The 18560-nt window shown below is 35.0% G+C and overlaps 2 protein-coding genes across 2 annotated transcripts in view; one reads left to right on the top strand and one right to left on the bottom strand.

The window, feature by feature from the left end:
• Nucleotides 1-11440, top strand: part of LOC123537659 (transforming growth factor-beta receptor-associated protein 1-like) — a 31771-nt gene extending 20331 nt beyond the window's left edge. Inside the window, exons 18-21 of the mRNA XM_053528274.1 lie at nt 1951-2111; nt 2683-2755; nt 3873-4063; nt 5684-11440. Of these exons, the coding sequence (XP_053384249.1) occupies nt 1951-2111; nt 2683-2755; nt 3873-4063; nt 5684-5825 (567 nt within the window). The 3' untranslated portion in view covers nt 5826-11440. The remainder of the gene's footprint in view (nt 1-1950; nt 2112-2682; nt 2756-3872; nt 4064-5683) is intronic.
• LOC123535599 (Na(+)/H(+) exchange regulatory cofactor NHE-RF1-like) overlaps nt 11323-18560 on the bottom strand; it is a 70768-nt gene continuing 63530 nt past the window's right edge. The window contains exon 6 of the mRNA XM_045318309.2: nt 11323-17451. Within this exon, the coding sequence (XP_045174244.2) occupies nt 17314-17451 (138 nt within the window). The 3' untranslated portion in view covers nt 11323-17313. The remainder of the gene's footprint in view (nt 17452-18560) is intronic.

Raw genomic sequence — 18560 nt, 5'->3', positions numbered from 1 at the left:
TGATTTGATATTTGATTACAGTGTACTGTATGACAATGTTATTACCTTATTTCACGAGTTCGCTTTGTTGTACGTCTGCGGGTTAGATTTTCTCAATCCCTGGGGACTTACTTTTTAATTTAAAAGGGCTATACATTCTATTTTAAGGTTTTTATTAGTCAGTCGAGAGCCAAATGAAGACAAATATATTTCTTCGCTCTTCGCTTGCTCCTGATTTTCTCAAAAACCAAAAAAATATTTAAATTATTTTTTCACTCGCCGCCTCAAATTTTTCAGAAAAAAATCCAATGAACAACTTATCAATTTGGTGTGGCCTAAGCAATGGAAAGTAAACAAAACAGTACTTGCAGTTACTTGAATTTTGATCTGTATTCAAGTTTTAGAAGTACTGAAAACACAAGTCATGCTAAAGTTTGAATATAAAGAATAAAGATTATACTCTGCAGGTACACAAAGAGGATAAAATTAATTGATTTATAACATGTAATAATCAGATCAGTTTTACTGTGGAAAAAGTAAAGACTTTTATCTTCACATTAAAGCCCATTTTAATGCCTAAAGGTATTTTTAAAAAATCAGGTACCTGCTAAATTGATTTAGACAAAAAAACAAGATCTTTTGATTTTACTGAGTAAGATGAGATGCATTTATTTACACTGTTGCTTGTTTTAAAATGGCCCTTTTGACAATGGTCATTCACCCAATAGTACAAGAGATAAAGAGTGTACAATATATAATGATTCCTTATATATAACAACTCGCACTATAATCATATGTGGACTGCTCAACACTTTATATTGTATATTTAGTTTGTAGTGAAGATGCATAAATTCTTTACTGAAGTTTATAAATGATAAGTTTTCGAAGGAACTTTTTTGTGTAGATATCAATGGTGGCTTTTAATGTGTTTGTTGCATGTACAATTTTGCAGTTAATTGGAATATTTTTAATGGCAGATATTATAAAGTTAAGGTATAAAGTTATTGTGTAATGTATATTTTTTAGCTCACCTGTCACGAAGTGACAAGGTGAGCTTTTGTGATCGCGCTGTGTCCGTCGTCTGTGCATAAACTTTTCCTTGTGACATCTCTAGAGGTCACATTTTTCATGGGATCTTTATGAAAATGGGTCAGAATGTTCATCTTGGTAAATTCTAGGTCAAGTTCGAAACTGGGTCACATGCCTTCAAAAACTAGGTCAGTAGGTCTAAAAATAGAAAAACCTTGTGACCTCTCTAGAGGCCATATATTTCACAAGATCTTCATGAAAGTTAGTCAGAACGTTCACCTTGATGATATCTAGGTCAAGTTCAAAACTGGGCCACATGCCATCAAAAACTAGGTCAGTAGGTCAAATAATAGAAAAACCTTGTGACCTCTCTAAAGGCCATATTTTTCATGGGATCTGTATGAAAGTTGGTCTGAATGTTCATCTTGATGATATCTAGGTCAAGTTCGAAACTGGGTCACGTGCGGTCAAAAACTAGGTCAGTAGGTCTAAAAATAGAAAAACCTTGTGATCAAGTTTGAAACTGGGTCACATGCCATCAAAAACTAGGTCAGTAGGTCAAATAATAGAAAAACCGTGTGACCTCTCTAGAGGCCATACCCTTGAATGGATCTTCATGAAAATTGGTCAGAATGTTCACCTTGATGATATCCAGGTCAAGTTTGAAACTGGGTCACGTGCCTTAAAAAACTAGATCATAGGTCAAATAATAGAAAAACCTTGTGACCTCTCTAGAGACCATATTTTCAATGGATCTTCATGAAAATTGGTCAGAATTTTTATCTTGATAATATCTAGGTCAAGTTCAAAACTGGGTCACATGAGCTCAAAAACTAGGTCATTTTGTCAAATAATAGAAAAAACGACGTCATACTCAAAACTGGATCATGTGGGAAGAGGTGAGCGATTCAGGACCATCATGGTCCTCTTGTTTAATTATAGCTAGAGGACCATGAAAAAGCACTGAAGATTTTGGTTCACAAGTTACGAGATTACGGAGCTGCTGAAAACTACTGTCTCGTCAACTCGGAGGGGCATGACTCAAACTACAGAAAACGTCTCTTCCATATACTTCTTAGTGTGTACTTAGACCCTGCAAATGAGTAAGAAGGATTATATGCTTTGATTAACTGATCTTTGATACTGACTTTTGCCTTATCAGGGTATCAAAATTCCTGAAAGCTTTCCTGTGATTGAGTTTATAAAACTGAGTTTGGAGACCAGTCTTATAGTGCAAACTTGTCGTCGGTCAGATTCAAGAATGAGCTCAAATCAATCAATTAGGGGCTGGAGCTTGAACCCTGGTGAATCAACCCCATACCTGACATTAATCATAAGGCATTGCCAGCTGTGATCAAGAGTTTTTTTTATCATGATTGAATCACATTTTTTGCATCCGTTGGATTGATAGTGTCAATAGTTGAGAACTAGTTTAGTGGTGTAAAAATTCAAGGAACAACAAAAGGTTATGGGACTTATGCTTAAAATCACTATGACCAAGATGTTGCCTGTATTTGTATGAAATTTAGCATGATAGTTTGAATGAGAATGTTTTACCCTTAGAACAATTGTTATAGTAACTTGTACATGATACTTTGTTTGTAAATAAGAGGTTGAAATGCTGATGAATTTTCTGACTAAAAACCTTGCATACACTTGCATGTTTACTTACAGAAAGAAAGATTTAATGGTAGAACCAGCAATAAAACTGCTCAACAGTAATGTTGCCGACTTTGATGTTGCTAAGGTATGTCTGTAGTTTTTCAGTCTGTTAAGAAATTATTTGTAACTTTTAATACATTTTTGTATACAAATTCAATACTGGCATTCCATAGGAAATTAAATTCATTGTTTCTTACAGTATCACAGGTTCTATGATATCACTGTATTTACATGTATTACCCACTATTAAATGGAAAAACATTGCATCACAGAATTTTGAGGTTAATGAAATAATAATGTAGCAACTCACAGGTTCTTTGTGAAAATAGTTATAGTATTCAGAAAGGTACAGAGGTTTTACAATTTAATCTAGTGCTCTGGTCTGAACTTGTATATAATGTCATATTTTTATGATGTCTATGCAGATCAAAATGTATTGATGGCTCCAACAGCAAGTTAGTATGTATTTAATCAGTAATAATTCGGCTATGTTTTTATATGTTGTGTGACTACCATTTAGGACTGGATATGAGTGTAACTCAAATACTATTAAGATAAAATGCAATTGGTTGCTACCAATAGAAATAGAGCTTGACTCTAAGAGTAAAGTGTGCGGGGATGAATGAAGCCACCAACTGTATTTTTATCTTAACAGTATTTGAGTTACATTCCTAAATGTTTTTAAAAGAAATGTTGCAGATCAAATTGGAATAGTTGATGTGGTACAAAGTTGACAAAGAGAAACAGATATATAATTAATTGTTCAAAATATGGATGCGGTGTCAATTATTGTGTCTCCCACCACACAGTGATGTGGGAGACATATTGATTTACTTCTGTCTGTCTGTCACAAAGCTTGTCCACACTCCAAGTCGAACATTTCTCATTCGCTCTTCACCAAACTTGGACAAAATGTGTTTGCTAATAAGTCCTCTGCCAAGTTCAATAACTAGCCATATCGGCCAAAGCACTTCGGAATTATGGCCCTAGAACATAATTACCAACACTACCAATACAGCGTTGTAGACCAGTTACTCCAGCATGTGTATATCAATAGGCCGCATATACAAAGACAGACTTACTATTCAGATGATTAGGCAGTTGTGGAAACATGCGCTTTTCTCAAAAGCACCTCTAGTTCATACAGATTTTGTTTCAGTCACTTCATCACTTTTCTTTATTTTCTTCATCTTTATTTGCAGGTGATACAAATTATACCTGACAACTGGTCAATAGCATTATTGTCGGAGTTCTTGAAGAAAGCTGTACGTACCAACATGCATTCGCAGCGTATGACGCGTGTAGAACGCATGATGTCCAGGGGAGAGAACCTACTTGTGAAAGAAATCAGTATAGAGGAGCAGCGAGAACCTGTTGTCATGACCGAAGAAAAGTAATACATTGTTCCATTTTTTTACTTCATTAAGTAATTTTTTAACTTAAATTCTGCTTGCGTGACTCATTTGGAAGGAAAGTGGTTGTAAATTGTGGTGTATGATCAGTCTGTCATTTCATGCCAGGATTTTCTAACATGTGGCTGTCATTTTTAGCTCCCCTTATTGTGATCACTCGATGTCTGGTGTCTGTCGTCTGCCAACATTTAGCTTGTGTATGTGATAGAGGCTGTATTTTTCAATTGATCTTCATGAAATTTGGTCAGAATGATTTCCTTGAAATCTAGGCCAAGTTTGAAAATGGCTCATCTGGGTTCAAAAACTAGGTCACTAGGTCAAATAAAAAAAAACCTTGTGTATGCAATAGGGGCTGCATTTTACTGCATTTTCATAAAATTTAGTCAGAATGGTTGCCTTGATGAAATCTAGGACAAGTTCGAATATGGGTAATCTGTGGTCAAAACTAGGTCGCTAGGTCAAATCAAAGAAAAACCTTGTGTATGCAATAGGGACTGCATTTTACACTGGATCTTAATGAAATTTGATCTCAATGTTTGTCTGGATGAAATCTAGGTCATGTTCGAATATTGGTCATCTGGGGTCAAATCAAAGAAAAACCTTGCATATGCAATAGAGGCTGTATTTTTTCAATTGATCTTCATGAAATTTGGTCAGAATGATTGCCTTGATGAAATCTAGGTCAAGTTCGAATATGGGTAATCTGGGGTCAAAAACTAGGTCATTAGGTCAAATCAAAGAAAAACCTTGTGTATGCAATAGGGACTGCATTTTACACTGGATCTTCATGAAATTTGATCACAGTGTTTGTCTGGATGAAATCTAGGTCAGCTTGTATTTCACAAGTTAATATGAAAAAACAGAAAAAAATCTCATATTGTACCTTTTGTATTGTGTGTTGCCAGACTACTTTCATTAATATGCATGACCTGACACAGTTTTATAAATAGCACACATAAAAAACACTCCACTAAGTTCCATTTTAACATCGATAAACATTGAAGATTTCATTCAATAACAAAACAACAAAAAGGTGGAGGTAAATAATAAGAGTCATTATAACAGTAGCTAGATCTGGGATTTTGTATTCGGCTCTCGTGGATTTTGCAAGGTCAGGTCACACTCTTGCCGGATACAGCATCACAGATCGAGCTTCTGTTATGATAACCCTATTATTTACTATAGTGAAACACAGCTCACTCAAACATAGATGGCTCAAATACCAGGACTGACTTAAGTAATTCATGTGATCCCTGGCTGGCTTATGTATATTTTTCTATGTTTAGAAATCCTGGATAATTCAAGCATTTTTCTTATCCCCTTGCAGTCGCTGGTTTACTGAATACTTCATTTGCATATTTCTTTCTTGATTCAATGTTACATCAGTCCATAAAACAATAATGACTGGTGCAGTACTTTATGACCTACTTTAAACATGAATGATTTTTCCAAGACACTCTCCCAGTATTGTTTGTATGTGACATTTAGTTAATTTTTTCAAATACAAGACTTTTTTTTTTATACAATATAATTTGCATATTGACCTGAATGCTCTGTTTTATTTGCTAATTATGAATTCTGTTTACTGTCTCTTTTTTCAGACTTTGTGCAGTGTGCAATAGACCATTTAATGAACCATCATTTGTGCGTTATCCAAATGGCATCATCACTCATACACATTGTGCTAAAAATAAACATGTGTGCCCAGTGACTGGAAAACTTTTCTGTACCAAAAAGTCATGACAACGGGCACAGTAGAGGCAGTACTTCTAGGATTTTAATGAAATTTGTGTCATATATCTCTGGGCATATAGCAGAAGAGGAGATAACCAATGTACCAATATAAAAACCACGCATAGAGCTGTATTGTTCATATGGAGGATATTTCATTGCTAAGAAAGATTATCAACTAAATAGGTGCTGCTAAATAAGGAGATTCTTTCTTAGTTTTCCCAATAGTGGAAAAGATATATATATATTTTAGAGAGAACTTCGGACAATCTTTCATTTCGAGAGACTATGAATTCATTAATATTTTAGTCGACACATGTTCATGGATTTGTTATTTGAGTTGATCTGCAAATATTAAATCATCAGTTACAACAAACGTTCATATTAATTTTAAATTTGCAATTTGAAATCCAGGAATTTATATTTGGACAAAATGACTTGGTGAAAACCATGAAACATTATGCCAACAAAATTAAACAGTTTCACAATATATTTGTGAACAAGATAGAGGAAATAGACATATATGTCCTTGACACGATGTATTGAATTACAAAGGACAATACATATATAGTCCAGTGTGTGTTGTGTTTTGACTTCAAAATTCAGCTGATGTGTATAATAAATACCTTGATAAAAATGAGCAAAAAAGTGGTTTTCTGAAATTTTATTTTAGTAACTGAAGTAGATTTTAATCTGTGTGAAAACTTTCTGTAAAATTCATTTCTAGGTTGATTCTTTCCATTTTTTTTGTGGGGGGGACGGGGCGGTAGGAGGGGTTTGGGGAAGTTATTTTTTACCAGCATCAAATAAATCATTTTTGTTTGTTTGATAAGCATTTTAAGGAAAAATGAAAGCTATATTTTTTACATACATCGCTATGGCCCAAAAACTGCACAGACGAATTCCACATTTAGACCTCCTTGGAATGGAGATCACTTCACTATTACAGGCATGTTTTAAATTTTCTGTTCTTTGTTAGCTCACCTGTCACAAAGTGACAAGGTGAGCTTTTGTGATCGCGCAGTGTCCGTCGTCCGTCGTCCGTCCGTCAGTCCGTGCGTGCGTGCGTGCGTGCGTCCGTAAACTTTTGCTTGTGACCTCTGTAGAGGTCACATTTTTCGTGGGATCTTTATGAAAGTTGGTCAGAATGTTCATCTTGATGATATCTAGGACAAGTTCGAAACTGGGTCACGTGCCTTCAAAAACTAGGTCAGTAGGTCTAAAAATAGAAAAACCTTGTGACCTCTCTAGAGGCCATAATTTTCAATGGATCTTCACGAAAATTGGTCAGAATGTTCACCTTGATGATATCTAGGTCAAGTTCGAAACTGGGTCACGTGCTTTCAAAAACTAGGTCAGTAGGTCTAAAAATAGAAAAACCTTGTGACCTCTCTAGAGGCCATATATTTCACAAGATCTTCATGAAAGTTGGTCAGAATGTTCACCTTGATGATATCTAGGTCAAGTTCGAAACTGGGTCACGTGCCATTAAAAACTAGGTCAGTAGGTCAAATAATAGAAAAACCTTGTGACCTCTCTAAAGGCCATATTTTTCATGGGATCTGTATGAAAGTTGGTCTGAATGTTCATCTTGATGATATCTAGGTCAAGTTCGAAACTGGGTCACGTGCGGTCAAAAACTAGGTCAGTAGGTCTAAAAATAGAAAAACCTTGTGACCTTTCTAGAGGCCATATATTTCACAAGATCTTCTTGAAAATTGGTCAGAACTTTCACCTTGATGATATCTAGGTCAAGTTCGAAACTGGGTCACGTGCCAGCAAAAACTAGGTCAATAGGTCAAATAATAGAAAAACCTTGTGACCTCTTTAAAGGCCAATTTTTTCATGGGATCTGTATGAAAGTTGGCCTGAATGTTCATCTTGATGATATCTAGGTCAAGTTCGAAACTTGGTCAACTGCGGTCAAAAACTAGGTCAGTAGGTCTAAAAATAGAAAAACCTTGTGACCTCTCTAGAGGCCATATATTTCATGAAATCTTCATGAAAATTGGTCAGAATGTTCACCTTGATGATATCTAGGTCAAGTTCGAAAGTGGGTCACATGCCATCAAAAAGTAGGTCAGTAGGTCAAATAATAAAAAAACCTTTTGACCTCTCTAGAGGCCATATTTTCCATGGGATCTGTATGAAAGTTGGTCTGAATGTTCATCTTGATGACATCTAGGTCAAGTTTGAAAGTGGGTCACGTGCCATCAAAAACTAGGTCAGTAGGTCAAATAATAGAAAAACCTTGTGACCTCTCTAAAGGCCATATTTTTCAACGGATCTTCATGAAAGTTGGTCTGAATGTTCATCTTGATGATATCTAGGCCAAGTTCGAAACAGGGTCATGTGCGGTCAAAAACTAGGTCAGTAGGTCTAAAAATAGAAAAACCTTGTGACATCTCTAGAGGCCATACTTGTGAATAGATCTCTATAAAAATTGGTCAGAATGTTCATCTTGATGATATCTAGGTCAAGTTTGAAAGTGGGTCACGTGCCATCAAGAAGTAGGTCAGTAGGTCAAATAATGAAAAAACGTTGTGACCTCTCTAGAGGCCCATTTTTTTCATGGGATCTGTATGAATGTTGGTCTGAATGTTTATCTTGATGATATCTAGGTCAAGTTCGAAACTTGGTCAACTGTGATCAAAAACTAGGTCAGTAGGTCTTGAAATAGAAAAACCTTGTGACCTCTCTAGAGGCCATACCCTTGGATGGATCTTCATGAAAATTGGTCAGAATGTTCACCTTGATGATGTCTAGGTCAAGTTTGAAACTGGGTCACGTGCCTTAAAAGACTAGGTCAATAGGTCAAATAATAGAAAAACCTTGTGATCTCTCTAGAGACCATATTTTTCAATGGATCTTCATGAAAATTGGTCAGAATTTTTATCTTGATAATATCTAGGTCAAGTTCAAAACTGGGTCACATGAGCTCAAAAACTAGGTCACTATGTCAAATAATAGAAAAAACGACGTCATACTCAAAACTGGATCATGTGGGAAGAGGTGAGCGATTCAGGACCATCATGGTCCTCTTGTTTTAATACATGTAGTGACAAGCAAAAAACATGTGTTTCGTAATAAGACTACTCCACAATTAAGACCATATTTCTGACAGAGTCATTGGTGATCCTAATAGGCGAATTCAGCTGTAAATGGTTAATGTATCTAGCTAATAACACTCTAGTGCAAGGGATTGGCATTATCTACTTAGTAATCTTGTGTCTCAAGTTTGGATCAGACTTTGTATAGAAAACTGATACGTTTGTCGTCTTAGTAAAAAAGATTCTGAGAGGAGCAGTGGTTTAGCATTATCCACATAGCAGGCTTGTCACACAAGTAAGAATTGGATTATGTATAGTTACATCTGTTGTGATGGCAAAAAAAGGAATCAGTTATTTGAAAATGTTTTTCTTCCTTTAAATGTGAAAAGGAAATGTTATGTGCAATATAAACAGAGTATGCAAGTGCTCATGATTCATAGTAAAGATGTTTTATGACCTAATCATTATTGAAATAACACATATTGTATTTTATTCTTTGCAAGTTTTGAATGTTGAAACATTTAAGGCTGATTTCATTTTTTTTTCATCACTCTTTTATATACTGGTGTCTTACAATGATCTTTTAGCCTAATCAGTGTTCCAGGATGCTTTCACCAATGTCGGTTGGTCCTTTGTTTGACCATTTGGTCTCTTTTTTACTAAAGAATGCCTGGGCATATAGTTTATGAACTTATCAGGATAATTGTTCGTTATCATTTAGATGATCAGTATTTTTGTTCAGGTTAAAAGTCAAAAGTAAAACTGAAGAATTCTTGGACCTTCAGCTGTTAGATTTAGTGAAATATCTTGCAGTCAAAGGATGACGTCTTTAATTGTTGGAGACAAAAGGTCAAAGACTGTCACTATGTAAATGAGACTGAAAGTAACAATTCTTAGTCATAAGCTCAAAGGCCAAGGTCACTATGTACCGGTACTAGAGACTGAAAGTAACAGTACTTAGAGTCATAAGGTCAAAAGCCAAGGTCAATACGTACTTGAGACTGAAACTAACATACCCGTTACTGCCAGCAAGCCAGTATGATTAGGGATGCTTATATGCTTTACAAACAGCTCTTGTTTTAAACAAGTACTTCCTATGTTATTGTACCCCCCGACAACAAAGTTGTAAGGTTGGGTATACTGGTTTCAGGTTGTCTGTCTGTCTGTCCGTCTGGCCGTCTGTCCGTAGATGCAATCTTGTGCGCACCATCTCTCCTTATCCCCTTGACAGAATTTAATGAAACTTCACACAAGTGATCAGTACCAACAGTAGTTGTGCATGGGGCATGTTAGGTTCTTTTAGAAAAAATTTTTGCAGAGTTATGGGACTTTTTTTTTTTGTTACTATACTATATACATAGACACAATCTTGTGCGCACAATCTCTCCTCATCCCCTTGACACAATTTAATGAAACTTCACACAAGTGATCAGTCCCAACAGTAGTTGTGCAAGGGGCATGTTATGTTCTTTTAGAAAAAATTTTTGCAGAGTTATGGGACTTTGTTTTTTTGTTACTATACTATATACATAGACACAATCTTGTGCGCACCATCTCTCCTCATCCCCTTGACACAATTTAATGAAACATCACACAAGTGATCAGTAACAACAGTAGTTGTGCATGGGGCATGTTAGGTTCTTTCAGAAAAAAAATTTGCAGAGTTATGGGACTTTGTTTTTTTGTTACTATACTATATACATAGACACAATCTTGTGCACACCATCTCTCCTCATCCCCTTGACACAATTTAATGAAACTTCACACAAGTGATCAGTAACAACAGTAGTTGTGCATGGGGCATGTTAGGTTCTTTCAGCGACAAAAATTGCAGAGTTATGGGACTTTGTTTCTTGTTAACAAACTATGTACATACAGTCTGCATATGCAATCTTGTGCGTGCCTAATCTACCAAACCCTTACACACAATTTAATGAAACTTCACACAAGTGATCAGTACCAACCCAAGTTGTGCATGGTGCATGTTACATTCTTTTAGATAAATATTCTGCATAGTTATGGGACTTTGTTTTTTGTTACTATACTGTATACATACAGACTATATACATACAGTCCACATAATTATGCAATCTTGTGTGCGTCAAATTGCAATGTACTGTGTCAGTACCAACCCAAGTTGTGCATGGTGCATGTTACATTCTTTTAGATAAATATTCTGCGTAGTTATGGGACTTTGTTTTTTGTTACTATACTGTATACATACAGACTATATACATACAGTCCACATAATTATGCAATCTTGTGTGCGTCAAATTGCAATGTACTGTGTCAGTGCATGCAGGGGGTACATTCATCACCTTTAGTGATAGCTCTAGTTCTTTAATCTTTTTCCTTCTACTGAAACTGTGTTTTTCCTGGCAATTATTTTAAGAGTTCTGTAGATGCTTATAAAAGCATCTGTGTGTATTCGTATCTGGAAATAGTCAAACTAAGAGACAAAAGATAAATAATTTTATTTCATTTTCATTTTATAATTTCTGTCATCTAGTATATTTGAGTCTATAAGTATATTCTGTTTATGTGATATTATTATGTGATAATAAACCATGAAAAGTTCCCCATCTTGTTTATATTTGTGCAAAAACTAATTAAAACTGTATTTCTTCTTGTCTAAAACTTACTGCTGCAACAAAGCAAATGATATTTGAACAAAGAATCGCCAGGGTGCATAGTTATTTTTTTAAAGATTTCTTGATAACACTAGAGTTAAAAAGGAATACAATATATTTTTAGGATTATAAAAATGCCAAGTATCAAACCATCGGCCCACCTAGAAACACAGAAAGTTATGAGTCCACAATTTATCATGCATGCATAATGTATACATTGACAACAAAACTTTAACTTTAATCAAACATAACAAGCAAAATAGTTAAGTATAAAACATTTTTTCTTTCTCAAATGTTCATTATATAGAATTATTTTCTATGAAAAAGCTGTGTAAAAACAAATATGTAAACTGTATTCTTGTTTTAAATATATAAATAGCATTTTAAAAATCAGTTAAAAAAACAAACAAGACGAATGCCCAGTAATAAATATGCCCTACTGAAAAGGATTTACTTGCATATATTTAACCTTGAGAACATACCTTGCATACCAAGATCAATGTTTTGTGCCTGGCAGACATATTGGAGACCAGAAGAAGCCCCTGCCAGTGTCATTGGTATATCAATTTCAAATATTACCAAATATTGATTTGTACAGTTTTTCTACAAAGTGCTTCTTAATACGAGCCACACCATGAGAAAACCAACATAGTGCATTTGCAACCAGCATGGATCCAGACCACCCTGCACATCCTGTTTTCTTTCAAAGCCTATTGCAATTAGAGAAACCGTTAGCGAACAGCATGCATTCTGACCAGACTGCACAAATGTGCAGGCTGGTCTGGATCCATGCTGGTCACAAATGCTCTATGTTGGTTTTCTCATGGTGCAGCTCCTATATTAGTAATAATGTCAATAAAACACTGACAAGTTTAATTATTTTGTGTACATCATTCAGTAAAACAAGATTTGTTAGTGCGCAGTGAGGCTTGCCACAAAATATGAAAAGTTTTAACAAGAGCACATTCTGAAGTGAGGGAGTGGGGTAGGGGAATTTTTGAGGATTGGCATGGGTTGGTAGACTAAGAAACAATCAGACAATACCAACAAATACAATTATCAAAAAAAAAAAGGGGAGTATCATGTAAAAAAAAATGGTCATTTAAACAAGAAAATAGAGAGTGGGTGGAAGGGATACTAAGAGTCAATATAAAAAAAAGAAAACGCATAGAAAAACTAAAATTAACCAAAAAACTGTTCTACTCTTTGGAATTTGAAGAGGGGGATAGGGGGTAAAGTGTGTTTATGGATACTAAAAAACAATATTAAGAAACACGAGGTTAAACAGAATTTTTGTAAAAGGCAGATGGAAGGACACACAGATGTTTAAACAGCATTTTTGCTCAACTACTAGTATTCAAAGAATTGGTAGAGCTATTGGACTCACCTGGCATCTGCGTCAGCATCCCAATTTGGTTAAGTTTTTGTATATAACCTGGTATCTCAGTAACCACTTCTTGGAATGGATTGAAACTTCACACACTTATTCACTGTGATAAATTGGCCTACAATGCACAGGTTCCATAACTCTGTTTTGCTTTTTTACAAAATTACGCCCCTTTTTTGACTTGGCAATTTTTGGTTAAGGTTTTGTGTGTAAGCTGGTATCTCAGTACCCACTAATGGGAATGGATTGAAACTTCACACTCTTGTTCACTGTCATGATCTGACACGCAGTGCACAGGTTCCATAACTCTATTTTGCATTTTTACAAAATTATGCCCCTTTTTTGACTTAGCAGTTTTTGGTTAAGTTTTTGTATGTAAGCTGGTATCTCAGTACCCACTAATGAGAATTTTGTTTGTTTGTTTGTTTTGGGTTTAACACAGTTTTTCAACACTCCTGGGAATGGATTGAAACTTTACACACTGTCATGAGCTGATATGCATTGTACAGGCTCCATAACCCTGTTTTGCATTTGTACAAAATTATGCCCCTTTTTCAACTTTTATATTCATTCAACTGACAAGGCTGTTGAATAGTCGAGGGTTGCTGTCCTCCGGCAGCTTTTGTTATAGCCCCCCCCCCCCCCCCCCACACACACACACACACCCCACACCCATCACAGCAGGGTATAACAAAAATATATTCAAGAAAGAAAAAAGAAATGGAAGCTTGAAATCTAATTTGTATTCAAAAGATGACTAAGTGCAACAACCAGCATAATTTCATCAAAATGAATGTAAGAGTTAAGGGACCTATGTCATTAAGCTGGTATTACCATGACCAAGAAATGTGTGAAGTTTTATTTTGTTGTGATGTGTAAATGCTGAGATACTATCTTGCTGACAATCACAAAAGTATTGTTGAAAACAAAATGCTAAGTAAACAAAGAGTCATAATGTCATCAAATTGAAAGCAAGAGTGAATGAATCTATGTCATTCATATGGTATTACCATGGCAAAGAATTGTGTGAAGTTTATTAAGTTGTTATACACAATGCTGAGGCCAGAGGTATATTGCAACAGCTCTAGTGACTTTCGTCATGGTGAGCTTGTAAGCTTCAAACAGCTAAGATTCATACTGAAGTTTTGTGAAGCCTGACTTTTTGTTAAGAATCATATCTTTTCACAAATCCTGAATGACAAGACCTTTTCTTACTGTGGTGAACACTTCATTTGCATTTCATGTACAGAAGCAATGATTAAGCCAGTTAACAATGTGTACTATTGAATGATAGATAATCATCTATCAAAAGCTTTATTTCCGGATATAAAACGTACATGTATATAATGTTGGATTTGCAAACACTACTGTTGCAGGCTATTTTGAGATATATGCACTAACATGTCTTGTTTATATAACATTAATGCCAACAAAACTCTGGTGACAATATGCAATGTTATATAATGATTCATAAAAACATGTAGGAATTTTTTATAGTGTCGAGTACTGTAAAAGCACATCTTTTCACTGGGTCAAAATTTTGCAAATTTGAAATTTTGAGTAGGTTTCCAAGGTTTAGTATTTGAGAAATTGTAAAAATGGTATCCTACTTAAATTAGAATTATACTAATGGTGAATATTTACGTGAGGATTAGTTTTGATGAGATGTAGGGCCTCGCAAATATAACGAAAATTAAACCCTCGCGAAAATTTCTGCTTTTGCAGTATACATGTATCAGTATTTTGTACTTGTAGTTTAAAGATAAAGCATCATCACTCATTTTCACTATAAAACCTCCAACAAGTCTGTGCAAAGTTAATAAAGTCATTTGTTTTTCTTTTTTTTCTTATTTGCATTTTAATACTTAAAGATTATGTTATGCAAATCAGGTGTATGAATCATTTTAACATCCTATAACTTTTTCATTTTGAACCATACATTTTAAAAGATTTGTTTTATTTGATATATCCGAACAGGCATTTTGAGAGTTCATCTGCAAACATTTGTATCTTTTATTTATTAATTTGTGTCCACAGATTTTGCAAACTGATTTGAAGTAACTTAAATGATTCATTTTTGCCCGATGCATCATGGCAAAAAAGCAGATTTTTTTCTTGCAAAGACAAAATGTTCATTGTTATTTGATTAGATTGTATCTACAGTAAACCTGGATACAGACATATTTTGTAAGTAAAACTTTCATGATATGTCACTGCATGCTGCAAAATACATTAAATGGTATTTTCCGATGTCCTATTGTTTAAAAAATTACAAAAGGTTAAGAAATCCTAGACAACTGATTTTCTATGAAATTACATACTGCACTTCAGGCTGATAAATGACGCATATTAAGGGTACCTATTTAACATACCAAACCTACAAAAAACAAGTGCTCTACTATTCAACTGATTCTAACTCAAACATGGGCAAGACATATGTGCCTAAATTGTTTTATTTTGTAGAAATTTATAACACATTTAATTATGGCAATGAAAACAATTTGTATGAAAAACTTCAACTAATTTTCTTAGTCAAAAAAGGCCATAATTTGAATTTAATTCAAACAAGAGTTACGTAACTTGGTTATTTCAGAAGGTCTGATGACTGGGAAACATTGTGTGAAGTTTCAGTTGTTACTGAGATACAGCTTCATAGCTTATAGCTTGAAAAACTTGAACCAAATTTTTTAAGTTGAAAAAAAGGCCATAATTTGAATTAAATTCAACAAAGAGTTATCTGACTTGGTTTTTCAGTAGGTTTGATGGCTAGGAAGCCTTTGTAATGTTTCTATCCATAAAATGCAATGGTTACTGAAATATGAACTTGCACAAAAAACTTTTAACAAAGATGTGACACTAAAGGAGATGAGTAGAATAGCTCTTGCTATTCTTTTAATAGACAAGCTAAAAAATAACTTTTCTAAACATGAAGCAAAAAGCTGAAGTAGAAACTGCAGCTTCTTTCCAAATTTTCCTTATTCTACATGACAAAGTTGCATTTTTTGAAGGTTTGCTCTTTTTTTCATCTTGTTTTTTCCCACCATTTAATAAATAAACAATCACATTAGGCTTTTCTGATTGGATTAAATTACAGATCATGTCCTTTTACATATTTCCTACATTTCACGATAAAACAAGAGCTGACACTATTGGTGACAAATGCCCCCGAAGTAGGCCCAAGAATGCAACAGTTGTATGTGCAAAAAATCACATATCATTTAGTGACCTTGACCTAAGAGGCCTCAGTCATAAGTGTGACACATCTTCTCAATATGGTTCACATTTGTGTTAAATTATTTTCAAATCCCTTGATAAATGGCAGAGTTATGGACCAGACAAGAAACACCTTTGACTTCTAAGTGTGACTTTGACCTTGGAGCTAGGGGTCTGCGTACTGCACATGACATCTCATCTCATTATAGGGAACATTTATGCCAAGTAATTTCAAAATCCCTTCATCAATGGCAGAGTTATGGACCAGACAAGAAACAGACCATGTTAACATTTGACCTCTAAGTGTGACCTTGACCTTGGAGCTAGGGGTCTGGGTCATGCTCTTGACATGTCGTCTCATTATGAGGAACATTTATGCCAAGTAATTTCAAAATCCCTTAATGAATGGCAGAGTTATGGACCAGACATGAAACATACCCTGTAAACCTTTGACTTGTAAATGTGACCTTGACCTTGGAGCTAGGGGTCTGCGTCCTGCGCATGACACATCGTCTCATCGTGGTTAACATTTATGTCAAGTTGTTTCAAAATCCCTTCATGGATGGCAGAGTAAAGGACCGGACACGAAACAGACCATGTTAACCTTTGATCTCTAAGTGTGACCTTGACCTTGGAGCTAGGGGTCTGGGTCTTGCGCATGACATGTTGTCTCATTATGGTGAACATTTATGCCAAGTTATTTCAAAATCCCTTTATGGATGGAAGAGTTGCATCCCGGACAAGAATTTTCCGGACGCACGGACGGACAGAGCGATTTCAATATGCCCACCTTTTGGGGCATAAAAATCCCGACTTAGCCAAAAATGCAGCCTATTTGTAGATTCCGCAACTTAAATGGAGAAATATAATTTATGCTTAGCACATTAAAGTGATCCATGTCTCCAGAAAATACATGTAAAGCCGAGCTTGAAAGTCAAACATCCTGAAAGATATCTTCACACATGCTGCCTCTAAAATGTCAGTTTTGTTATTATATACCATAGGAAAATACCCAGCAGGGTATGTGTACTAGTGTAACAATACCTCTGCAATGGTCTTTGTCCATTTTATCCATTGGAACAGGGTTATTAAGGTCTGTATGATGAAAGTTTTGCCTACTCTAACATCAGCAACTATTCTCTATTTATGACAGTCTTATTTTATATTTTTCAACTATAGTTGCTCAAACAAGTTGACTTTCTGTTTAATGTCAGGCTTGCTTAAACGTTTGTCACTTTTTTGTCTGTGTATATGTTGTATATGGTTACGAGCTTCTGCTGCCGACATAGTAAATAGTTGCTCCTCTGTGGGCGACTTTGGTGGTGATTTGGTGGTGATGGGGCTTTCTTCTTTGAAAGCTGAAATGGATAAATATTTTTTTGAGTTCTTTATTTTTTTAAACTTTGTTAGTTAGGTGCAACGACAGGACTGTGTAGTATATAACATTTAGGGGCAACAACCCCTCATTAAATGACCACACACAGGTCATACGGTCATGAACATGTCCAGTATTTAAGTCCATCTAACAATGGCTGTTGGTATATAAACAGAATTGTTACACATCATTTTTCTATAAAAAGAGGGGGCACTTCAGAAACCACATTTGGTAAATGAAAAAATGGTCTAACACTTTATTAACAGGTAAATATTCAGTTTATGGCTAAATGGGAACAGAAAATGTTGATCTTTACCTAGCTGTTTTTTGATAAGTGGTCTTCATTCAAATGTGGCTTTATTCAGACCATGGTCCTTATTTGAACATGGTCCTTAATCAGACATGGCCCTTATTCAGAGGTGGGCTATATTCAAGTGGTCTTTATACAAAGGTGGTATTTAGTTAGAAGTTGTTCTTATTCAGAGGTTGTCCTTATTCGGAGGTGTTCTTCATTCAGAGGTGCTAGTTATTCAAGTTGGTTATTATTCAAAGATGGACTTTATTTAGCGGACCAATAGTCTTTAGTATTAGTTTTACTATACATGCATCTTTTCAACACATGCATGTTGTTTATGCTGAATTATATCCCGAAAGATATTTATCATTCTTGTCCTGTCTTTGGCATGTAATATTAGGTAATTTTGAACAACAAAATTTGAAATCTGTAGTAAATTTCCATGACAAATAAGGAAAATATTACAAATCTCATGCATCACCTTAAGGATAATAGGCCAAACACATTCCACATCTATGTAATGTGTATTATTCATACAATTTTTATTTAATCATGATAAACTTATTATGAAACTAAAATACCATTTTTAGCTCTGGCTATATTTTAGTAAATTGACAATGTGACGTTTGGTGAGTCACTGGGATTAGAATGAAACCAAAAGATTAAGTTGTCCAGCAGCATATAAAAGCAAAAGCAGTTGCCAATTTTTGTCTCTTAACACCACTAGGTGGACTCAACTGTGTACCCAGGTACACCGATTTCACAAGATTCATGCACGTTTCAGTCGGGGCTAGTTG

This window comes from Mercenaria mercenaria, chromosome 17 (genome assembly GCF_021730395.1).
Source record: "Mercenaria mercenaria strain notata chromosome 17, MADL_Memer_1, whole genome shotgun sequence".
Classification (NCBI taxonomy): Eukaryota; Metazoa; Mollusca; class Bivalvia; order Venerida; family Veneridae; genus Mercenaria; species Mercenaria mercenaria.
This window is presented reverse-complemented; position numbering and strand designations above follow the sequence as displayed.